The sequence below is a fragment of the Sus scrofa genome, chromosome 8 (genome assembly GCF_054392235.1).
Source record: "Sus scrofa isolate SSC_HxYL_T2T_F1_AM1 chromosome 8, Sscrofa_HxYL_maternal_Yorkshire_Landrace_v2.0, whole genome shotgun sequence".
Lineage (NCBI taxonomy): Eukaryota > Metazoa > Chordata > Mammalia > Artiodactyla > Suidae > Sus > Sus scrofa.
The window spans coordinates 10,826,971-10,852,131 of record NC_139390.1 but is presented as its reverse complement, the minus strand read 5'-3'; the positions used below and the strand labels follow the sequence as shown (position 1 = coordinate 10,852,131).

Here is a 25,161-nt window from a genome sequence, read left to right as displayed (position 1 = left end):
AGCCAGTTGCTCTTAAAGCATTGTTCTGATACAGTCTTTTCCTTAAAAGGACATATGGACAACCTAGAAAGTGATGGAATAAAGTTGCAATGTATCCAGTTTGCAAGATGACTCTGTCGATCCAGTATCTTTCATTACAGTTCAACGTGTGCACTAAATATTTAGTGATTGGAGAACTCCCTTTTTATTATTACTTTTATTCTGAGAGTAGTCAATATTTTTATATGTGTTCTTAGACTAATAGGCATATTTAGGTGACACATCATATTTTAATATTTGAGAGTAACATTTAACTAAAAGTGTATTTTGTCAAAAGAGTTTACAGGAGTTCCCGTTGTGGCTCAGCGGTAACGAACCCAACTAGTATCCATGAGGATGCGGTTCGATCCCTGACCTCGTTCAGTGGGTTAAGGATCCGGCGTTGCCGTGAGCTGTGGTGTAGGTCACAGATGCGGCTCGGATCCTGTATTGCTGTGACTGTGGCTGGCAGCTGCGGCCCCAATTGGACCCCTAGCCTGGAAACTTCCATGTGCCACACATGTGGCCCTAAAAAACATAAAGCAAAAAAAAAGAGAGGGAGAGAGTTTACATAGTTAATTATCAGATTACTAACTAAAAGAAGTGAATATTGATAAATGATATTCATTAACTAAATAAGTGATAAGTAAAACAACATTTTGTGTTTGCTAAGCACTGACAGATTTTGGAGAAGATCATTTAGTAATCAGGTGTTCAGACAGTATCTACTGTGAGCAAGATACTGTACTAAGCATTGGCATAAAGTGTCATTTTTATTCTTCTGAATGATTCTTCATGACATTTAAATTTGTTATTTGATTGATGAAAGAGTTAAGATTGAAGTATAAAAGAAGGCTTAATAGCCATAACATGTAAACAATTCTTTGTCATTTAAGAAGTGTTGGAATTCTTAAATGCACAGAATTGCATAATTTTAGCACTCTGAAGAACATTTGAACAATGACAGCAAATAAACTTTTTGTATTGATTTGTATTTCATGTCTGTTTAATGTATGAATAAGATAGATTAGCTCATAGTTGTGTAGGTGATACAGTCTCAGATGATTTGCTCTCTTATGTTTCTAATTTAAGTTAAAGAGGAATTAAAGGTAAGTGAAGGTAAGTGCAGATATATAGCATAAGTAAGATACTTAAAATTAGAAAAACCAAATAATTCAGTAATAAAAAATTCGGAAAATAACAGTAGCTAACAATAGCCAACATTATCGCTCTTCTTATCTCATATTTTTAAAATGCTTTCTGACAAATTTTATTTTTTACTGTGCATTTTGAAGATTTTATTTAATGATTTTACAGATGGTATTTTTCGGTTTACTTTATTATTCTTTACTGTAATTTAGCCCTCATATATTATAACCATTTAGATTTTTTATCTCATATCAAGATCAACATTTACTGCTGATAAGTCAAATGTTTACCTTTTGAATTCTTTGTCTGTAGAAGCTCTACGTGAGATATTTGGCAATCCAACATATCTTAGTTATATTGCTTTCTAGTACTGCTTCACCGTGTCTGTTGCCGAATTATTCTCTTGTCCACAGTCCTTCTGTGATGCTTAAGAGTTTACTGTTAATATTGCTTATCATTTCTGTGCTTTGGAAATTGCTATTCTCCCCTGTTTTCTATAGTATGAAACTAAAGCTAAAAACAGTGGTTGTCTTCTCTTTTGCTTTGCCCCAGGCCTTCAGCAAAGTAAAATCTCTTCATGGATGATAATCATTTTTGTGGATTACTAGGATCAGTCCCTGGAAATGTCACTGACCTCATGATGGGGCTATAGTTTTGAGGTAGTTAGTATTACAGGTATTGGTTAAGTGCCATTTATGCCCTTAGACTTCCACTGAAACTCAGATTCTAGGGAGTTCCCATCCAGGTGCAGTGGAACCAAATCCGACTAGGAACCATGAGGTTGCGGGTTCGATCCCTGACTGCTCAGTGGGTTAAGGGTCTGGTGTTGCCGTGAGCTGTGCTGTAGGTGGCAGACTTGGCTCGGATCTGGCATTGTTGTGGTGTAGGCCAGCAGCTGTAGCTCCGATTGGACCCCTGGCCTGGGGATCCCCATATGCTGTCGGTGCGGCCCTAAAGAGACAAAAACAAAAAAACAAACAAAAAAACCCCCAAAAAACTCACATTCTAGTGCATATTTGAGGGAGAGGGAGCACACTGTATATCAGGAGAATTTTGTTTTGTGTTGAAACAAGGAGATGCTGACAGATAGCAAGATAGGGTTACTTCCTATCTAATAAGGGCACATTTTTCTTCCTACATTTTTCTTCCTCTATTATCCCTACTACCATTTTTTAGACTTTGAGAGCCAAGAGTTTTCTCAGGTCACCAGTGTGGATGCTGAGGATCCTGGGCCTCTGTTTTTTGGGGAAGATGGTGAAAAACTGTGTAGTACAGGTATACCTCAGAGATTTTGAGAGTTTGGTTCCAGACCATCGCAATAAAGCAAGTATTGCAGTAAAGTGAGCCACATGAGTATTTTGGTTTCTGAGTGCATATAAAAGTTAGGTTGCACTATACTGTAGTCTCCTAAGTGCAGTAGCTTTATGTCTAAAAAACCCAGTGTACATGCTTTAATTTAAAAATATTGATTGCTAAAAAATGCAAACCATCTTCTGAGCCTTCAGTGAATCTTACTGGTGACATTAAAGATCACTGATCATAGATCACCATAACCAATGTAATAATCTTGAAATATTGTGAGAATGACCAAAATGTGACACAGACAAGAAGTTAGCAAATCTGTTTGAAAAAAAAAAAATAGTGCCAGTAAACTTGCCTAATGTAAGGTTGTTACAAACCTTTAGTTTGAAAAAAAAAATGCAATATTTGCAAAATACAGTAAAGCAAAGCACAATTAAGTAAAGTTCCTATGTTTGGAAAAATAAGAATTTTTTGAATAGCTTCCTTTGCGGCTCCATTTCATTTTCTCTCTTGAAAACCAGTAGCACACTTCACTTTGGTTTCAGCCATTGCTTATGATTTTTTTTTCCTAGGCCACTGTTGATTTCAGTATAAATTTTTTTCTTACCTTTCTGTCCTTGAGAAAATAGAAAAGTAGACGTTTTGAAGTATTTCAGGGAGTTTCTGTTTGGAATGTTGCACCCAAGTCTCCATGTCTCTTTCTTCATATTTCTCCCTTTCAGAAAATTTAGAATAGAATTATATACTGAGAAAATGATAGATAATGTTTCTTCAGAATCCACCAGTTCAAGTGCATCACAGGGACTGTTTCAGGGCAGTGAGAGTGAGACAGGATGCTGGGTCCTGGAGGAGAGCTCTGCTGAGTGATTGGCAGGCAAAGCAGGAAGCAGTGTGAGGGGTGAGGAAGGGCAAGCTGAGCCGGGGAGGTGGGGAGTAGTGGTTAAAGCTGAAAATGTATCCAGAGGGAAAACCCGGTCAGACGTTGTCAGGTAGGAGGAGAGTTTCAAACCCTAGGATTCCTTACTAGGGCATTTCTGCTAAACATCTAGTCTAGTAATAATGTAATAAGTTTTATTTTGACTCTGGTTAAAATGTCTAACATTGTATCTTATTTTAGGGGAAAAGAATCTTAAAAGGAATGCTACGTGTGTATTTTAAGTATTTGACACATTCAACTTTTCATTGTCAAAATGGATTTTAATTTTGACTAAATAAAAAGTAGCCTTGTAATAATTCAGTTTTATATTTGAAATTATCTTAAACTTTTATGGAAAATTTTAGGCATATAAACGTAATGTAATGAATCCTTATATATCATTGGCTTCAGTAGTTATAAAACTGTGGCCAGGCTTTTTGCATATACCATTGCCCATTCCCATTCTTGCTTCCCAGATCCCAGTGTCATATTAATTTTAAAAGTAAACATAAGTATTTGATAATAAATCGTAAGCTATTGCAGTTCCACTATGCTCGTAAAGTTCATTAGCTTCTTAATACATTATTACTTTCATAGTGAAATATGTGGGTGTTATACTTCATTGATTGTATATCCTAAAAAATTAGCCCTTTGTGTTTTGTATATTGCAATTTCAGGAATACAGAGAAAAATTAAATTCCAGGAAATAAGTATGTTCTATATATTGTGAGTAGTTATTTTCTTGTAGTGCTAATAGCATAGTTGCCTTCTTTTACAGTGGGGTGCTACTTTAAAAAACAAAACAAAGTTAATTTTTCTGAGTTAAAATCTAGATATCACTCCAGGGTGGTAGTATTTTAAAATTATAATCTATTTGATAAAATAAATATTATTTTCTGTAATTATACTTCATGTATTTTTATGGTCCTTAGAGCAATTGCAAATATTTTGGTTCTAATTGATGAGTAAAGAACTAATTAACTTTGTTCATGGTGCAGACATACTGAAAGACTTCAGTATAATTAAAATGTCTTTTCCACATTTTCCTGCCTTTATGAAAACATTCATTCAGAGTACTTAACATTTGAATATGTGCCATGATATCTCTTTGACATTTTCAGATTCTCAGCTGTGTTCCCTAATGGATCTTTTAATCTGGTGTCTGGGTAGCATAATGTGATTGAAATAAAATGGCAGCCATTCCACAAATGTGTCATTATTGTCTTTGTAATTGAATCACAATTTTTATTATGTCTTGTATATATTTTTAATCAATCATTTATTATATACCTAATTCTGGAAGATAATTTCATATAATTCTACCATGTGATTTATTTTGGGTAAAGACGTTAAATAACAACATGGCAAATATGTTAAGGCTGTGTCTATATAGTTTGTTTTTAACAAAAATTTTGAATATAATATTTATCATAATTGCTCAATACTGGATTCTTTAGCTTATCGATTACAGATAGGGTTGTTTTTGCCTTAATTATTTTTCTAGGAAGGATGCTTATGGTATAAGAAATCCACTGTTAAGTTAACCTGACAGTCTTGCTTCTGTGGGTTGTCTCTTTTCTTCTTGGATTTTTTATTTTGTAAGATTGTTGCAGAAAAAAAATATTTTCTTTCACCTATATTTGTCAAAGTCAAGCTGCCGATGGTGATTTTTGGGCTGAATAATTTTTTATACACTCATGAGATTTTACTTCTATGTTATAAATGTATTACTAGAGAAAAAATCAGTGTTGTCCTTCTCTTATTAGCATGATTATTTTTATGTGACAAGAAATTCCTTCTTTCACACTTTTCTGTTTTCATACAGGTCCTCATGCTGACACCGCCAGCGGATGCCAGAATTTGCAGTGTGGTTTTCGAGCCTGCTGCCGCTCTGGCGAATGACCCTTGACTTCTGACCTTTGTCTACTTCATTTAGCTGAGCAGGCTTCCTTTCATGCACTTTACTTACAGCACATTTCTTGTGTTAACCATCCCTTTTTGAGTGTGACTTGTTTCGGCCCCCTTTCTTACAGCCTCAGAAATCTTAATTTACCAGTGAATTGTACAGTGTTGTTTCTCTTGCAAATCATATTTTTGTTTTAGAAAGGGATTAGGTCTTTTCATAGGGTGAGAATAGGTTTATCAGATTTCTTTTAAACTGAATACTTTGAAAAAATGTCTCTAATGCCATGCCATTTAAAGTATTTTTTAGATTATTTTGAGTTTTGAAGTCAGTGGGTTATTGGTTCTCTTTATAGATAAACACTGTACCAAGCTTTGCAGATCTTTTTAGACATACATTTCTGAAGTTTTATTTTTGGAGACTGCACATTTCGGAAACCGGTCTCTTTTCCATAATGTTTCCTTTATTTGAACCATTCTCAGAGGGCCAATTCAAACATAAAAGATTCTTTAAGATTATAAGTAAATTGGCTTTTTGGTGTTAGCTCAGTGAGCTGGCACAGCACCAGTGTATTTGTATTCGTTTTCTTCAAAGACCCCTGGTTGCCACCACTGTCCCGTAAATTGTCACATTTGGGAGGGGTTTTTAAAAGTTCCACAGTCATTTGAAGAAATGTATAAATAAAATCTGCTTTGAGGACTTTACCAAGTAATTTCTTTTGTGTTTTGATTTTGTTATAAATCTCGATCCAGGGTTACTTTACTGTGAAATAGGACTAAATAGGTCCTCTGGGCTCCCATGAAATCATGACCCTGACAAATAAGTAGTTCTAGACAGACACCTAATTTTCTGGAGCTGATTTGTCTTTTTGAAATTAATCGTGCCCGTAAGAATTTGAATTTGTAAGCTTATCTTCGTTGCTATTCAGAAAGGTACATATTGAGTCTATTTTATGCCATGCCATGTATGATTTTATGGCATGAAGAGGAGAAAAGTCAGCAGCACGTCGTCTGTTTTTGTAAGCGCCTGCACAGTCATGGAAGAGGAGGTAATCTGGCAATCGTGTTCTTTGTGGTACCAGGTATTTTTTGTTTGTTTTATTGAGGAAGAGAACGAATAGGAAAGGTACAGATTTCAGTTCAGGCTAAATTTTTTTTTACACAGAGTTGTCTAAAGGTGAAGGAAGAGTCATTTGATGGGGTTATAAATAATAGACTCGGAAATTTCATCTTTCTCTAAGTGTTCTCATTTTGATTCCATTGCTGTTAACATTTGTGAAATAAAAGATGGAGCCCCAAGGGTCTCTTGTACATAGGATAGGGCAGCTGTGTGAGCAGCCCGTCTTACCCCTGAGTTTGTGTCTCAGCTTAAGTCCTCATATCTCTTGCGGCACCAGTACACTTAACTGACGCCTTTAGAAGTCTGGCCTAAGCACAAAGAAAAAAACGTCTGGATTCCCATAGAGAACTTGAGAGGAAATCTCAGTTTAATGAGCACTTACAGGGTCAGGAGTTTTATTTTGTAAAGTTGACTGTTTTGTGATTACTGCATTTTTATTTCCTTAAGTGTTTACTAAAGTTTATTTGAAAAGTTGACATCAGGGACTGTTTCAAGAAAGCAAACTAAAATAAGTCTTTTGGATTGAGTCCCAACCCTATACTTCATCTTTTTTTTTTTTTTTGGCTGTGCCCCATAGCATGCAGAGGTTTCAGGGCCAGGCATCAAACCCACATCTCAGCAGCAATATGAGCCACTGCAGTGACAACACTGGATCCTTTACCAGTTATGCCACCAAGGAGCTCCCCATGTATGTATTTATATGAACTGCATGGTAAAAATTAAGTCATCTATAACCATGGCCCTGAGTCATCAAGGAAGGACTAAAGTTTATACTGCATGTAATCAGAAAACAGTATAATATTTTGGAAGTGAAAGTTTTGATACTACTTAATGGAAAAAAAATTCACGATAAGTGATTTTTTAGGATTTGGCTTAAGTGTTCTTTATAAATTAATTTGAGCAGCTGATATCCCAGGGGTTCTAGGTAATTGTGGTGCTTTATCCTGTGCTAATTGATGTTAGAACCATTAAATAGGACTTGAACCATACTGACTTCAGTATGTGAGCACAGTATGAAAACTCACTGTTTTTCTAACATCCTCCCCTCCTCCTGGTTCCATAGGGTGATAATACAGTTTTTCTTTAGTTTTTCTTTATTTTTTCTAATTGTTATTTCCCCAATACATTTTTTTTCTACTGTACAGCATGGTGACCTAGTTACACATACATGTATACATTCTTTTTTCTCATATTATCATGCTCCATCATAAGTGACTAGACATAGTTCCCAGGGCTACACAGCAGGATCTCATTGCTAGTCCATTCCAAAGGCAATAGCTTGTATCTATTAACCCCAAGCTTCCCATCCACCCCACTCCCTCCCCTCCCCCTTGGCAACCACAAGTCTATTCTTCAGGTCCGTGATTTTCTTTTCTGTGGAGAGGTTCATTTGTGCCGATAACATAGTTTTTAAATATTAATTGCTGTTTATTATTAAGGACAGCTAATGCTTTAAAACTTTTCCTAAATTTATTTCTCATGAAATATAGTTGATATACAATATTATGTTAGTTTCAAGTTTACTAATAATAGTAACATTTGGACACATTATAAAATAATCACTGGTAAATCCGGTAACCATCTGTACCCATAGAAAGTTATTACCGTATTATTTGCCATATTATGCTGTATATTACATCCCAATGACTTACTGTTTGTACCTCTGAATCCCCTTCACCTATTTCCCACCCCCCATTCCCCTCTCTTCTGGCAGCCACTGGTTTATTTTCTGTATTTGTGAGACTGTTTTTGTTTTGTGTGTTAGATTCCACATGTAAATGAAGTCTTATTGTATTTGTCCTTCTCCGACTTAATTTCACATAATATTCTCTAGATCCATCCATGTTTCTAGCGGCAAGGTTTCTGTTTAATGGCTGAGTAATATTCTGTATATATGTTTTATATATATAAAATCACATCTTTATCAATTTTTCTTTCCATGGACACTTAGGAAAGTGGCTATTGTAAATAATGCACCAGTAAACACTAGAGTGCATGTGTAACTTTCCAAATTAGTGTTTTTGTTTTCTCGAGGTAAATACTCGGAAGTAAAATTGCTGGCAGTTCTATTTTTAATTTTTTGAAGACTTCCATACTGTTTTCCCTAGGGGCTACACCAGTTTACAATCCCACCAACAATGTGTGAGGGTTTCCTTTTCTCCCCATCTTCACCAACGCTTATTTGTTGTCTTTGATAATAGCAAATTCTGCCAGGTGTGAGGTGGTATCATTGTGGTTTTGATTTGCATTTCCCCAGCAGTTTATAATGAGCATCTTTTCATGTCTCTGTTGGCCATCTGTACATCTTTGGAAAAATACCCATTCAGGTCCGCTGCCCATTTTTCAGTCTGGTGGGTTTTTGTTTTTTTTTTTTTTCTTTTTCTTTTTCTTTTTTTTCTATTTATGGACAAACCTGTGGCATATGAAAGTTCCTGGGTTAGGGGTCAAATTGGAACACATCTGACCTACACTGCAGCTTGTGGCAACACCAGATCCTTAACTCGCTGAGTGAGATCAGGGATCAAACCAGCATTCCTCATGGACACTATGGCAGTTCTTAACACACTGAGTCACAATGGGAACTCCTGTTTGGATTTTTTTTTTTTTTTTTTTATCTTTTTAGCTATTTTTTGGGCCGCTCCTGTGGCATATGGAGGTTCCCAGGCTAGGGGTTGAATCGGAGCTGTAGCCACTGGCCTACACTAGAGCCACAGCAATGCAGGATCTGAGCCGCGTCTGCAATCTACACCACAGCTCACAGCAACGCCAGATCGTTAACCGAACCCGCAACCTTATGGTTCCTAGTTGGATTCGTTAACCACTGCGCCACGACGGGAACTCCTGAATTCTTTTTTGGATGTTAACACTTTGTCAGATATACCATCTGCAAATATCTCCTCTCATTTAGTAGGCTGCATTTTTGTTTTGTTGACAATTTTTTTATTTTTTTTCTCTGTAAAAGCTTTATTTTTTTTAATTTAATGTAACCCCATTTGCTTAAATTTTACTTTGTTGCTCTTCCCTGAGGAGTCATATCCAAACATTGCTTAGACCAATGTCAAAAGAGCATACTGCCTGTGTTTTCTTTCTTTCTTTTTTTTTTTTTTTTTTTTTTTTTTTTGCTTTTTAGGGCTGGACTCACAGCGTATGGAGGTTACCAGGCTAGGAATCTAATTGGAGCTACACTGCCAGCCTACGCCACAGCCACAGTCACGCCAGATCTGAGCTGAATCTGTGACCTACACCACAGCTCATGGCAACGCCGGATCCTTAACCCACTGAGCAAGGCCAGGGATTGAACCTGCAACCTCATGGTTCCTGGTCAGATTCATTTCCACTGAGCCACGACGGGAACTCCAGAGTTTCTTACATTTAAGTCTTTAGTCCATTTTGAGGGTATTTTTGTATATGGTGTAAGAAAGTAGTCCAGTTTGATTTCTTTGTATGTAGTCGTCCAGTTTTCCCAAAACCTTTTATTGAAAAAGCTGTCTTTTCCCTGATGTATATTCTTGTCTGTCGTAGATGGATTGATCATATAAATATGTATTTGCTTTTGGACTCTGTATTCTGTTCCATTGATCCATGTGTCTTTTCTGTGCCAGAACCATACTGGTTTTTTGTTTTGTTTTTAGTCTTTTCTAGGGCCGCTCCCACGGCATATGGAGGTTCTCAGGCTAGGGGTCTAATTGGCGCTGTAGCCACTGGCCTACACCAGAGCCACGTCTGCGACCTATACCACAGCTCACGGCAATGCCAGATCCTTAACCCACTGAGCAAGTCCAGGGATCAAACCTGCAACCTCATGGTTCCTAGTAGGTTTCTTTAACCACTGAGCCACGATGGGAGCTCCAAATACTGTTTTGATGACTGTAGCTTTGTAGTATGGTTTGAAATCAGGCCATATTGATACCTCCAGCTTTATTCTCTCTCAAGATTGTTTTGGCTATTCAAGATCGTTTGTGTTTCTGTTCAGTTTTAGAATTAACTTGTTCTAGTTTTGTGACAAATGCTGTTAATATTTTGGTAGGGATAGCACTGAATCCGTAGATTGCCTTGAGTAATATAGTCACTAACAGTATTAATTCCCCTAATTCATGAGCTTGGTATATCTTTCCTGTGTCATCTTCAATTTCTTTCATGTGGTTTTCCAAGTACAAGCTTTTACCAGTCTTTGGCTAGGTTTATCCCTAGGTCATTTATTCTTTTTATGAAGTTGTAAGTGGGATCATTTTCTTAATTTCTTTTTCTGATAGTTTGTTGTTACTGTATAGAATTGCAACAGATTTCTGTACAGTTGGCCCTCCATATCTGTGGGTTCTGCATCTGTGGATCCAACCACACACAGATGGAAAATACTTTATGATCTGTGGTTTGTTGAATCTGTCGAGGTAGAACCCAGAAATACAGATGACCAACTGTAAAGGACTTGAGATTTGCAGATTGTGGTGTCCACAGGAGGGTTCTGGAACCAATCCTCTGGATACTGAGGATCACATATATTAATTTTGTATCCGTCAACTGTACGGAATTCATTTACTAATTCACATAGTATTTTGGTGGTGTCTTCAGGCTTTTCTATATATAGTATCATGTCATCTGCAAGCAGTGGCAATTTTACCTCTTCCTTTCCAATTTGGTTGCTTTTTATTTTTTTGTTTTGTTTTATTGTGGCTAGGACGTTCAGTACTAGGTTGAATAAAAGTGGCAAGAGTGGGTATCCTTATCTTATTCCTGATCTTAGAGGAGAAAGCTCTCAGCTTTTTTTCCCACATAAGTATGATGTTAATTATAGGTTTGTCATAACTGGCCTTTATTATCTTGAGGTATGTTCCCTTTGTACCCACTTTGAGGGTTTTTTATCATAAATGGATATTGAATTTTGTCAAAAACTTCTGTGTCTCTTGAGATGATTATATGATTTTTATTCAGTTGAAGTTATCATGTTCATTGACTTGCAGATACTTGAATCATCGTTGCACCTCTGGAATAAAGTCCACTTGATCATGGGGTATAATCCTTTTAATGTATTGTTGAATTTGGTTTGCTGATACTTTGTGGAGGATTTTTGCATCTACATTCATCAGTGATACTGGCCTATAGTTGTGCGTGTGTGTATGTGTGTGTGTTGTCTTTGGTTTTGGTATCAGGGTGACACTGTCCTTGTAGAATGAGTTCAGAAGTATTTCTTCTACTACATTTTTTTTTTTTTTAATAGTTTGGGAAGGATCGATATTAACTACACTTTAAATGTTTGGTGAAATTCACCAGTGAAGCCTTCTAGTCCTGGACTTCTGTTTGTTGGGAGTTTTTTGGTTACTGATTCAGTTTCATTACTGGTAATTGGTCTGCTCATATTTTCTGTTTCTTCCTAATTTAGTCTTGGGAGATTGTGCATTTCTAGGAATTTATTCATTTTTTTAGGTTGTCCATTTTATTGGTGTATAATTGCTCATAATCTCTCATGATTCTTTGTATTTCTGTGGTTTAGCTGTAACTTCTTATCTTTCATTTTTTCTTTTACTTATTTAGGCTTTCTTTGTCTTGATGAGTCTGACTAAAAGTTTATCAAATGTGTTTATTTTTTCAGATTAGCAACTCATTTTTATAGATCTTTACTGTAATTTTTTTTTTTTTTTTTTTTTTTAGTCTTTATCTCATTTATTTCTGCTCTGATCTTTATTATTTTTTTCCCTTCTGCTAACTTTGGCTTTTGTTTGTTCCACTTTTTGTAGTTCCTTTAAGTACAAGTTTAGATTTTTATTTGAAAATTTTGTTTTTCTCTGGTGGTTTTGTATTGCCATAAACTTCCCTCTTAGAATGGCTGTTGCTGCTTTCCATAGATACTGGATCATTGTGTTTCCATTTCATTTGTCTCCAGGTGTTTTTAATTTTCTTTTTTAATTAATTAATTAATTTGTCTGCCATTTTTTGGGCTGCTCCCGTGGCATATGGAGATTCCCAGGCTAGGGGTCGATTCGGAGCCATAGCCGCTGGCCTACACCACAGCCACAGCAATGCGGGATCCGAGCCGCGTCTGCGAACTACACCACAGCTCACGGCAATGCTGGATCCTTAGCCCACTGAGCAAGGCCAGGGATCAAACCCGCAACCTCATGGTTCCTAATTGGATTCATTAACCACTGAGCCATGACAGGAACTCCTCCTTTTTTTTTATTTAATGTTTTTTTTTTTCCATTATAACTGGTCTACAGTGTTCTGTCAATTTTCTACTGTACAGCAAGGTGACCCAGTCACACATACGCATATACATTCCTTTTTCTCACATTATCGTGCTCCATTATAAGTAACTAGATATAGTTCCCAGTGCTAAACAGCAGGATTTTATTTCCTTTTGATTTCTTCAGTGATCCATTGGATGTTTAGTAGCATATTGTTTAGCCTCCATGTACTTGTGTGTGTGGAGTTTTGTTTTGGTAGTTGATTTCTAGTCTTATCGTAGGTGGAAAAGATGCTTGAGATGATTTCAGTATTAAATGTACTAAGACTTATTTTGTGGCCTAGCATGTGATCTGTTCTGAAGAATGTTCCATGTGCAGTTACTTCAAAAGAATGTGTACTGTGCTATCTTAGATGGGATGTTCTCTGTATATTAAGTCCATCTAGTGTCATGTGTCATTTAAGGCCAGTGTTTCCTTATTGATTTTCTGTCCATTGATGTCAGTGGGGTGTTAAAGTCCCCTTCTCTTATTTTGTTACTTTCGGTTTCTCCCTTTATGTTAACATTTGCTTTACACACTTAGATGCTCCTTGGTTGAGTGCGTATATATTTATAGTTGTTATGTCTTCTCGTTGGATTGATCCCTTTTATCATTATGTAATGTCTTTGTTTCTTGTTTCAGTCTTTTTATGGCTGCACCTGTGGCATACCAAGTTCCCAGGCTAGGGGTTGAGTTGGAGCTGCAGCTGCCAGCCTACACCACAGCCACAGCAATGCTGGATCCAAGCCACATCTGGATCCATGCCACAGCTTGTGGCAGCGCCGTATCCTTAATTCACTGAATGAGGCCAGGGATCAAACCCACATCCTCATGGACACTATGTCAGGTTCTTAGCCTGCTGAGCCACAACAGGAACTCCCCAGTCTTGTTTTAAAGTCTGTTTTGTCTGATATAAATATTATTACTTTGGAGTTCTGTGGCACAGTGGTTTAAGGATCTGGTGTTGTCACTGCAGTGGCTTGGGTTGCTGCTGTGGCATAGGAGCAGTCCCTGGCCTGGAAACTCCTACGTGCCACAGGTACACCACCCCCAATTCCCCTCCCTCCCAGAGAAGTATTGCTACCTTGTCTTTTCTATTTGTGTAGAATATCTTTTTACATCCCTTCACTTTGGTCTGTTTATATATTTAAGTCTGAAATAAATCTCTTATAGCCAACATATATATAAAGACTTAGAGTGATAGAATGGATTTTTTAAGAAAACCATAACCATATGTATTTATGGAACATTTAGTCCATTTACACCTAAAGTGATTGTTGATAGGTAATATACTTTTTGCCATTTTGTTAATTGTTTGCTAGTTTGTTTTTAAAGTTCAAAATTTTGTTCTTTTTTCTCTTTTGCCTTCCCTTGTGATTTGGTGACTAGCTTTAATGTTAGTTATATTTAGACTCATTTCTCTTTTTGTGTGTATCTATTATGGTTTTTTGGTTTTAGGTTACCATGAGGTAAGTAGGTAGATTCAGGTAAATATATGTGATTGTTTTGAGTTGATCTTTTTTATTTTTCTCTTTTTTTGGCCATGCCTATGGCATGTGAAAATTCCCAGGTCTAGGATTGAACCTGAGTGCCACAGCAGCAGCCCAAGCCACAGCGGTGACAATGCCAGATCCCCAACTGACTGAGCCACCAGGGAAGGACTCAACTTTTTAATTTGAATGCATTCTAACAACCCTGCAACTTTATCCCCCTGCTAGCATTTAATGTTTTGCTATCATATTTTACATCTTTTGTTTTACATACATGCATTTCTTAACTACTTATTGTGGATATAGGTAATTCTACTTCTTTTGTCTTTTAACTTTACTACTAGCTTTATAAGTGATTTCCTACCTTTACTGTATGTTTGCTTTTATTGTTGAAACTTTTGCTTTTATAATTTTCATATTCCTAGTTGTGGCCTCTTTTTTCCCTTCTTAGAGAAGTCTCTTGAGCATTTCTTATAAAGGTGTTTTAGTGGTATGAATTCTTTCAGTTTTGCTTATCTGTAAAACTCTTTACCTCTCCTTTAAATCTGAATGATAGCCTTGCCAGAGAGCGTATTCTTGGTTTTAGTTTCCTTCCTTTCATCACTTTGAATATATTGTGCTTCTCCCTTCTGACCTCCAGAGTTTCTGCTGAAAATCAGCTCATAGTCTTACGGGAGTTCCCGTGTATGTATCTAGTTGCTTTTCTCTTGCCACTTTTAATATTCTCTCTTTTTCTTTAATTTTTGCCATTTTAATTATAGTGTATGTGTGGACCTCTTTGGGTTCATATTCTTTGGGACTCTCTTGTGTTTCCTATACCTGAATGTCTGTTTCTTTTCCTAGCTTAGGGAAGGTTTCAGCTATTATTTTTTCAAATAAGTTCTCTGCCCCTTTCTCTCTTCCTTCTGGAACCTCTCTAATGTGACTGTTAATACACTTGACATTATCTCAGAGGTTCTTAAACTTTCTTCATTTTTTAAAATTCTTTTTTTGGTTCAGCTTTGGTGATTTCCACTACTCTGTCTTGTGGTTCATTGACTGTTCCTCTGTATGATATAATTTCCTGTTGATTTTTTCTAGTGTATTTTTTTTAATTGCAGTTATTCTTCAGCTCTGTTTTTTCTTTATATTTTCTAACTCTTTGTTAAATTCCTCATTGTGTTCATCCATTCTTCTCCTGAGTTCATTGAGCATCTTATGATTATTATCTTGAATTCTTTAGGGGTTAGGTTGCTTATTTTTACTTTGCTTAGTTCTAGGGGTTTTGTCTTTTTTCTTCATTTGAAACATGTTCCTCTGTTTCATCACTGACTAATTCTCTGTGTTTATTTCTATGTCTCTAGTAGGTCAGTTACATTTTTTGATCTTGGAGAAGTAGCCTTATGTTGGAACATCTAATGGGGCCCAGCATCACCCTCCCCTCTGCTCACTGCTGCTGTGTTTTCTAGGAGTGTTCTCTTTGTAGTTTGTGTGAGCCCTTCTGCTGCGGTGGGGCTGACCACTGTGTGAGTGCTGGGAGGTGGGGCTGGCCCTTGGCTCAGTTGGCTGTCAGGCCCTGCCTTGTGCAGTGGCTGCTGGTTCCCTGGTTGGTGGGGCTGAGTCCTGGTATGGCAAGGTGCATGTCCCAGGGCGTTCTGGGGCTGATGTTGGCCTACTGGTGTTTAGGGCTGAGTCTGAGGGTGCTGGCTGCAGTGGCTGTGGGTGCCTGGTGTTGGTAGTGGTGCACTGGTGTGCTGTTTAGCCCCTCCTGTGCTGATAGACCAGAGGGAGGACTCCAAAATGGTACTTACCAGCAGCAGTGTCCTTGCGGTGGAATGAGCTCCCTCAAGTAGTGCCACCAGTGTTTTTGTCCCCGTCAAGTTTCCCGTTTGTCTCCTTCCTCTCCTGGAGGCTCTGCCAGATCAGCAAGTTGGTCTAACCCAGACTTCTTTCAGATCACTGCATCTGCACAGGGACTCGGAGAGAGGGAGATTTTGTGTGCACCCTTTCTGCGTGAGTCTGTTTCCTACAGCCCTCTGTCTCTCAGTATGTAAGCCCCACTGGCCTTCAAAACCAGACATTGCAGGGGCTTGTCTTCTAGGTGCAGGACTCCTGGCTGGACACCTGCTGTCGGCCTTTGACCTCTTGCTCCTTGGGGTGAGCCTCTGCAGTCAAGACTCTTTCCATGTGTGGGTCGCCTGCCTAGATGCATGGGTCTTTGCTATGTCTCTGACCTTCTTACCCATCTCATTGTGGTCCCTTTGTTATATCTTTAGTTGTGGAAAGTCTTTTTTTGGCTGGTCTTCAGATTGTTCTCACAGATGGTTGCTCTGTAAATAGTTGTAATTTTCCTGAGCCTGTGGGAGGAGGTGAGCTCTGGGTCTTCTTATTCCACAACCTTGGCCACACCTTTGTGGATAGTTAATGGTCAGTTAAACTACACACACACACACACACACACACACACACACACACACTTTGTTTATCTTGGGTTTTATGATTGATTTCATGAAATACTGAAACTTTATTTTTAGAATAAAAAGCAACAATTAAGTAAAATCCCTAGTGGTACCTGAGAAACATCAGGTGTTACATACTGGGTAGTGTCCTAAATGCTTTATATATACTTATTTTTAAAATGAATACACCAGTGAGATGAAGTCAGTAATATGATCATTCTGATCTTATATGTAGGGAAAATTAAATAACAGGTTAAGTAACTTGCTGATGGATTACTTGGCCAGTAAGTGGCAGAGCTAGTATTTCTCCAAAGCTCATGCTCTTAACTACTAAGCTGTCTATATTGCTATATTGGTAATGACTGTTGCGGATCAGGCCTTGAATTCTCCTTTGAAGAGTTCATAAGTATCAGAAGCATTTTAACACAATCATAATATAATCTAAATAAGAGAAAGGCATAAGGGAATAAAGCAAAAAGTGAAAGTTTTCCTTTGACTCGGTTCCTCCATCTTCATGTTTTGTTTTGAAGTGAGACCGTATTCCAGCTATATCAGTGATTCTCAACGAGAGGCAGTTTTTCCCATAGAAAACATTTGGCAGTGACTGGAAGCATTTTTGATTGTTACATCTTGGAAGAATGTGACTGGCAGCTATGCCAAGGATGATGCTAAATGTCCTACAAAGTCCTTTGCAACAAATAATTACTTGGCCTAGTAACAGTTCTGCTATTGAGAAATCCTGTTTTACGTTTTTTTTTTTTGTTTTTTTTTTTTTTTTTTTTTTGGAAAGGAGTCTGTTTTATTTATTTTATTTTTGCCATTTCTTGGGCCACTCCCACGGCATATGGAGGTTCCCAGGCTAGGGGTCTGATTGGAGCTGTAGCTGCCAGCCTACGCCAGAGCCACATACCAACGCGGGATCCGAGCTGTATTTGTGGCCTACATCACAGCTCATGGCAATGCAGGATCGTTAACCCACTGAGCAAGGGCAGGGATAGAATCCGCAACCTCAAGTTTCCCTGGTTGGATTCATTACTCACTGCACCACGACGGAAACTCCAGTATTTCTATTTTGTGTACATCTTTCTTTGTCAGCATGTATATTTAATCCCTTTTAATTACCTGACTTTGGCTTAGTCAGTTTGGGCTGCTGTAACAGAATACCGTAGGCTGGATGGCTTAGACAACGAACATTTATTTTTTACAGTTCTAGAGGTTGGGAGTCCAGAGTCAAGGTGCTGGCAGATCTGTTGCCTTATGAGGACTCTTTCTAGTTTGTAAACAGCTGTCTTCTCATTGTATCCACACATGGCCCTGAGAAGTAAGGCCTGTCTCTCCTGTCTTCCTGACGGCTCTATCCTTATGATCTAATTACCTCCCTAATCAACCCTCTTTAAAAATTTTTAAAACTCGATTTTATATTTGTACAGCGATTATCACAACCTAGTTTTACAGCCCAAACCCCCCAGCCCATCCCTCCTCCCCCACTGTCTCCTTTGGTAACCATAAGTTTTTCAAGGTCTGAGGGTTAGTGTCTATTCTGCAAAGAGGTTCATTCTGTCCTTTTTTTAGATTCCACATATGTGATAACATTTGATGTTGGTGTCTCACTGTCTGACTGACTTCACTTAGCATAATTTCTAGGTCCATCCATGTTCTGCAAATGCCATTATTTCTGTCCTTTTAGTGGCTGAGTAATATTCCATGGTCTATATGTACCAGATCTTCTTTATCCACTCCTCTGTCAATGCACATTTAGGTTGTTTCCCTGTCTTTGTTGTTGTACATAGTGTTGCAGTGAACCTTGGAGTACAGGTATCTTTTTTTTTTTTTTGTCTTTTTAGGGCTGCATCCCCAGCATATGGAGGTTCCCAGGCCAGTGGTCGAATCAGAGCTACAGCTGCTGGCCTATACCACAAGCAATGCTGGATCAGAGCCTACACCACAGCTCACCAACACCAGATCATTAACCCACTGAGTGAGGCCAGGGACCAAACCCGAGACCTCATGAATACTAGTTGGGTTTGTTACCCACTGAGCCACGATGGGAACTCCACATGTATCTTTTTAAGTCCTGGTTTTCTCTGGATTGATGCCCAGGAATGGGATTGCTGGATTAAATGGTAATTCTGTTTTTAGTTTTTTCAGGAATCTCCATACTGTTTTCCATAGTGGTTGCACCAATTTACATTCCCAACAACAGTGTAAGAGGCTTCCCTTTTCTCCATACCCTCTCCAGCATTTATCGTTTGTAGACTTCTTGATGATGGCCATTCTGGCTGGTGTAAGGTGGTACCTCATAGTAGTTTTGACTTGCATTTCTCTAATAATTAGTGATGTCAAACATCTTTTCATGTGTTTTTTGGCCATCTGTCTGTCTCCTTTGGATAATTGTCTGTTTAGATCTTCTGCTCATTTTTTGATGGGGTTGTTTGTTTTTTTTTGGTATTGAGCTGCAGGAGGTATTTATATCTTTTGGAGACTAATCCCTTGTCAGTCAATTCATTTGCAAATATTTTCTCCCATTCTGTGGGTTGTCTTTTCATTTTGTTTAGGGTTTCCTTTGCTGTGCAAAACTTTTAAGTTTATTTAGGTCCCATTTGTTTATTTTTGTTTTTGTTGTCATTATTCTAGGGGGTGGATCTGAGAAGATATTACTGTTGTTTATGTCAGAGAATGTTCAGCCTGTGTTTTCCTCTAAGTTTTATAGTATCTGTTTTTTTTTTTTTTTTTTTTTGTCTTTTTTTTTTGCTATTTCTTTGGGCCGCTTCTGTGGCATATGGAGGTTCCCAGGCCAGGGGTCGAATCGGAGCTGTAGCCACCGGCCTACACCACAGCCACAGCAACGCAGGATCCGAGCTGCATCTGCAACCTACACCACAGCTCACGGCAACGCCGCCGGATCCTTAACCCACTGAGCAAGGGCAGGGACCGAACCTGCAACCTCATGGTTCCTAGTCGGATTCGTTAACCACTGCGCAACGACAGGAACTCCCTATAGTATCTGTTTTTATATTTAGGTCTTTAATCCATTTTGGGTTTATTTTTGTGTATGGTGTTAGGAGGTGTTCTAATTTCTTTCTTTTGCATATAGCTGCCCAGTTTTCCCAGCACCACTTATTGAAGGGATTGTCTTTTCTCTATTGTATGTTCTTGCCTCCTTTGTTACAGGATTAGTTGTCTGTAGGTGTGTGGGTTTAATTCTGGGCTTTCTATCCTGTTCCTCTGATCAGTATTTCTGTGTTTGTGCCAGTTCCATATGGTTTTGATGACTGTAGCTTTGTAGTATAGTCTGAAGTCAGGGAGCCTGTCTCTTCTTGAGGGCTACATCTTTATGATATAATCACCTCCCATTAGTTGCTTCTCTTTTTAAAGAATAATTCAAGTATAGTTAATTTACAATATTGTGTTAGTTTCAAGTGTACAGCAAAGTGATTCGGATATGTGTGTGTGTGTATACACATACATACCTACACACACTTTCAGGTTCTTTTTCCATTTTGGGTTATTACAAGATATCAAATATAGTTCCCTGTGCTATATATAGTAGGTCCTTATTGTTCATCTCTTTTATATATAGAAGTGTGTATCTGTTAATCCCATACTCTTAATTTATCCCTCTTCCCCCCTTCCTCTCTGGTAGCCATAAGTTTGTTTTCTATGTCTGTTGACTGTTTTGTAAATAAGTTCATTTGTATTTTCAGATTCCACATATAAGTGATACCATATAATATTTGTCTTTGTCTTTGGCTTCATTTAGTATGATAATCTCTAGGTCCATCCATATTGCTGCAAATGGTGTTTCATTCTTTTTTTTATGGCTAAGTAGTATTCGTGTGTGTGTGTGTGTGTGTGTGTGTCATATCTTTCTTATCCATTTATTGATGGACATTTATATATCTTGGCAATTGTAAATAATGCAGCTGTGAACTTTGGGGTTCATGTATTTTTTTCCAATTAGTTTTCAGTCTATTCTGGATATATGCCCAGGGGTGGGATTACTGGATTATATGGTAACTTTTAGTGTTTGTTTTTTTTTTTTTAAGTTTTTTTAAGGAAACTCTGTACTGTTTCCCATAGTGGCCACACTGATTTATATTCCCACAAAAAGGGTTCCTTTTTTTCCACATCCAGTAGACTGGTGTGAGGTGATTCCTCTTTGTAGTTTTGATTTACATTTCTCTAACAATTAGCGATGTTGAGCATCTTTTCATGTGTCTATTGGCCATTTATATCTTCTAGGGACAAGTGTCTATTTAGGTCTCCTGCCCATTTTTTGATGGGATTGTTTTGTTTTTGTTTGTTTGTTTGTTTGTTTATATTGAGTTGTATGAGCTATTTGTATGTTTTGAAAACACATCCCTTGTCAGTTTGCAAATATTTTCTCCTAGTCCATCGGTTGTCTTTTTGACTTGTGTATAGGTTTCCTTTGTTGTGCAAAAGCTTAGATGTTTGATTAGGTCCCATTTGTTTATTTTTTATTTTATTTCTTTTGCCTTGGGCAACTGATCTAAGAAAATTTTATTACAACATATCAGAGAATATGTTGCCTGTGTTCTCTTCTAGGAATTTTATGATGTCAGGTCTTATAATTAAAGTCTTTCAGCCATTTTGAATTTATTTTTATGTGTGGTGTGAGGGAGTGTTCAAACTTCATCAGCTTACATGTGGCTGTCCTGCTTTCCTAATACCACTTGCTAAGAAGACTATAACTTTTCTCCATTGTATGTTCTTGTTTTCTTTGTTGGAGAGCAACTGCCTGTAGATGTGTGGGTTTATTTCTGGGCTCTCTATTCTGTTCCATTGATCTATGTGTTTGTTTTGGTGCTAATACCATGCTTTTTTGATTACTCTAGCTTTGTTGTGTTGTTTGAAGTCTGGGAGGGTTATGCCTCCAGCTTTGTTCTTTTTCCTCAGGATTGCTTTTGCAATTCTGGGTCTTTTATGTTTCTGTATAAATTTTAGGATTATTTGTTCTAGTTCTATGAAAAATGTCATGAGTAATTTGATAGGAAGCACATTAAATCTGTAGATTGTTTTGGATAGTATGGCCATTTTAACAGTAATAATTCTTCCAGTCTAGGAGCATGGGATAGCTTTCCATTTTCTTGAATCATCTTACGTTTCTTATATCAGTGTTTTATAGGTTACAGCACTTAAGTCTTTCATCTCCTTGACTAGGTTTATTCCTAGGTATTTTTTAAATGTGATTTTAAACAGGATTTTTTTTAAAACTTTCTCTGATATTTCATTGTTAGTGTAAAGAAATGCAACATGGAGTTCCTGTTGTAGTGCCGTGGAAACAAATACAACTAGTATCCATGGTGATGTAGGTTTGATCCCTGACCTCGCTCGTGGTTTAAGGATCCAGTGTTGCTGTGAGCTGTGGTGTAGAGAGCAGATGTGGCTTGGTTCCTGCAGTGCTGTGGCTGTGGTGTAGGCTGACAGCTGTAGCTCCAAGTTAGTCCCTAGCCTGGGAACTTCGATATGCCGTGGGTGCGGCCCTTAAAAAAAAAAAAAAAAGCAGCTGATATCCATATATTAATCATGCATCCTGCTACCATGTTAAATTCATTTATCAGTTCTCATAGTTTTTGTGTGGACCGTAGAGTTTTCTATATAGAGTATCATGTCATCTGTGTGTAAAGACACTCTACCTTTTCTCTTCCAATTTGGATGTTTTAATTTATTTTTGATTGCTATCAGTGGGACTTCCAATACCATTGGAATAGAAGTGGTTAGAGTGGGCATCCTTGTCTTGTTCTAGAATTTATCGTGAAGGCTTTCAGCTTTTCACTTTTGAGTATCATGTTGGCTATGGGTTTATTATAAATGGCTTTTATTATGTTGAGATGTGTTCCCTCTATACCCATTTTGCAAATGCTTCTTCCGCATCTCTTGAGATGATCATGTGGTTTTGTCTTGTCTTTTATTGATGCAGTGACGTTAATAGGTAATTAGGGTTTAACATATACAAATCTATCTCTTAATACCAATACATAGGGGATTATGGTTTCACCTTAGGAATTTTTGGGGGGACACAAACATTCAATCCATAGAAATGTCTTAATTTTTAAAACTACTTCCTTTTTGATGAATATTTATATTTTCCTCCAGAATAGTTTATTGCCTAAATTGGTGTATGTGTGTATCTGTGCGTGGGCATGTATGTACATGTGTGTGCCCACTCATTTTTTTTCTTTTACTCAGTGGATTTTATTACATTTATAGTTGTGCAACGATCATCACAACCCATTTTTACAGTATGTCCATTCCAAACCCCCAGCGCATCCCCCCCCACCCCTCAGCCTGTCTCCTTTGGAACCATAGGTTTTTCAAAGTCTGTGAGTCAGTGTCTGTTCTGCAAAGAAGTTCATTGTGTCCTTTTTACATTCCACATGTAAGGGACAGCATTTGATGTTGGTGTCTCACTGTCTGACTGCACTTAGCATGATAATTTCTAGGTCCATCCATGTTTCTGCAAATGCCGTTCTTTCTTTCCTTTTAATAGCTGAGTAATATTTCTTTGTGTATATATGTACCAGATCTTCTTTATCCACTCCTCTGTTGATAGACATTTAGGTTGTTTCCATGTCTTGGCTATTGTATACAGCGCTGCAGTGAACACTGGAATACACGTATCTTTTCGAGCCATGGGCCCAATCATTATTTTTATAGAATAAAATTTGTGTGTTTTACTGGGTCTTAAAAGTATGACTGATATCCTGTTATACTGGCAAAGGAGGAGAGCATTCCAAGTAGAAGAAGGTCAGAGAGGCAGAGACAAGGCAGATTACTAAATAAAAACATTTATTTTGTACATTTTGAAAATAATGATTTTATTTCATTATTTGTAAGTATTTTCTTCTCTCTGGTGGATCAGTTGCATTTTAAAATATTCTCATATCTTAACTGTCATTTTTACATGATAAAAAAATGTACAATGAAACAATTATCTGTTGCGTATAAGGGAGGCAACATAAATCCAAACAGACAAAACATTTTTGGGATATGGGTGGATGTATACAGCTAAAGCAAATTCAACATTGGGAGCATCAATATTATGTACCCCAGTACTGTACACAGCTTCGATTAAAGGCTTCACTTCAGAGTATGGCATGTGAAGGGGAAATCCAGAGAACTGAAGGAAAACAAAACAACCAACATCTTTAGTCATCAGTGACTGTGAGGTTTTCCCTGTATTTTTTCCCTAGGTAAATATGTGCAGTTCTTAATCTTTTTAATAGGAAGTCTTAGGATCTCAAAGTCATTTCTGTAGTTTTGTTTTTCTGTTCAGCTTTATATTAACAATACAGAAAATGGAGAGGGGCTAAGTGTCTTTTTTGTTTTAATTGTGGGCATACTGACTTGGCCCTTAAGACATGTTAGTCACCCAGCCAGCCTCCGCTGTTCCCTCCCATCTTCATAATAGCCTCGAGTTTGCACAGAAACCTGTGCACTTCCAGCGACCTAGGTTAGGTTAATCAATGCATTCTCTGCCCCTGGCCTCAGTGTTGAACTACAAGAAAGAGCATATGATCTAGAAAACTTGCAGGGAATAATGGCAAGCAGCTTGTTCTCTCCAGCTCTGTGAGTCCTGCCAAGAAACCACTGCAGCCATTTCCTACCACAAGAAGAGCCAGCCTGCAGGTGCTGCGTCACATAGCGGAGGACTGAGCAGGAAGACCTGCAGACATGCTACTCACCCCTCACTTGACCCGAATAAACCCAGAAGTTCTTACTGCTCAAGCGTGTTTAAACTAAGTTTTCTGTCATTTGAATTCAAAACATCCCAGCTGAAAACCTAGCCTTAGAAGTTAAAGGACAAGTTTTAGTCAGTGAATAGAATTAAATGTCCAACTCAATTTTCATACCGTTTAGCCAGTGAGGCTCACAGTCTGACACTGCTTTCTAGGTGTTTGTATGCAGCTATAGGATGTGAATACAGCACTACCAAATCGAGAATTTTTCTTAGCATTGAAAAGCAATTCGTATAAAAGTCATATCCTTAAAAAGAAATCTAATCTAGAATGGTTGGTTTCACATTTATGTTCAACTGAGTCTCGTGATTTATCCAGATAGTTTCGTTTTCTTTATCCTCCTGCAATGTTGTAAAAGTTTTATTTTTCTTCGGATCCTCCTACCAGAAAATGGTGGTATTTCTGTCTTATAGAGGCATTTTGCTATCTGATGTTAGGCTCATTATTGAGATTTGAACTTTTAATCACATTTTTGTTCTATGCTGCTTCATCTACGCACTTTGGGGACCAAGGAGGGCATTCTGAATCCAAAAACTCATTACCGAGCAATTTCCAATTTGAAATGGGAGCTGCTTACCCTGTAGTCTCCCAGCTGTCTGAGCAGTTCTGCCCTGTGGTCGTCTTCCACGTCTTCGCCCTGGTTTCTTTCTAACAGAGGCAGGAAGTGACGCAGCGTGGAGGTACAGTATCTGTTCCACCGAGTCAGATGGCGTGGCCTCCAGTCCATGATTTTTTCTTTCAGTATTTTTTCAATCCTGTTCATAAACAACAAACTCCCATTTTTTGGTGACTTGACTTTTCCTTTGTAAACAAAAATAGTATTCTGAAACTATTAGAAGAAAACAAGA

At 37.7% G+C, this 25,161-nt stretch overlaps 2 protein-coding genes and 1 long non-coding RNA gene across 23 annotated transcripts in view; 2 read left to right on the top strand and 1 right to left on the bottom strand.

The window, feature by feature from the left end:
* Positions 1-5,992, top strand: part of FBXL5 (F-box and leucine rich repeat protein 5) — a 45,775-nt gene extending 39,783 nt beyond the window's left edge. Inside the window, exon 11 of the mRNA XM_013978532.3 lies at positions 5,211-5,992. Within this exon, the coding sequence (XP_013833986.1) occupies positions 5,211-5,287 (77 nt within the window). The 3' untranslated portion in view covers positions 5,288-5,992. The remainder of the gene's footprint in view (positions 1-5,210) is intronic.
* Positions 5,993-15,460: 9,468 nt separating this feature from the next.
* LOC146400312 (uncharacterized) lies at positions 15,461-23,543 on the top strand. The gene is made up of 2 exons (XR_014812169.1): positions 15,461-19,262; positions 19,555-23,543. It is a non-coding gene; the product is annotated as an uncharacterized LOC146400312 (long non-coding RNA).
* CC2D2A (coiled-coil and C2 domain containing 2A) overlaps positions 23,347-25,161 on the bottom strand; it is a 116,376-nt gene continuing 114,561 nt past the window's right edge. For all 21 annotated transcript variants that reach the window (XR_014812160.1, XR_014812159.1, XR_014812154.1 and 18 more), the window contains 2 exons: positions 24,891-25,068; positions 23,347-23,694 (listed from right to left, as the gene is read on the bottom strand). Coding sequence is in view for 8 of the 21 variants with exons in the window: in XM_084971552.1 (XP_084827678.1) it covers positions 23,506-23,694; positions 24,891-25,068 (367 nt within the window). In the remaining 13 variants the exon portion in view is untranslated. The remainder of the gene's footprint in view (positions 23,695-24,890; positions 25,069-25,161) is intronic.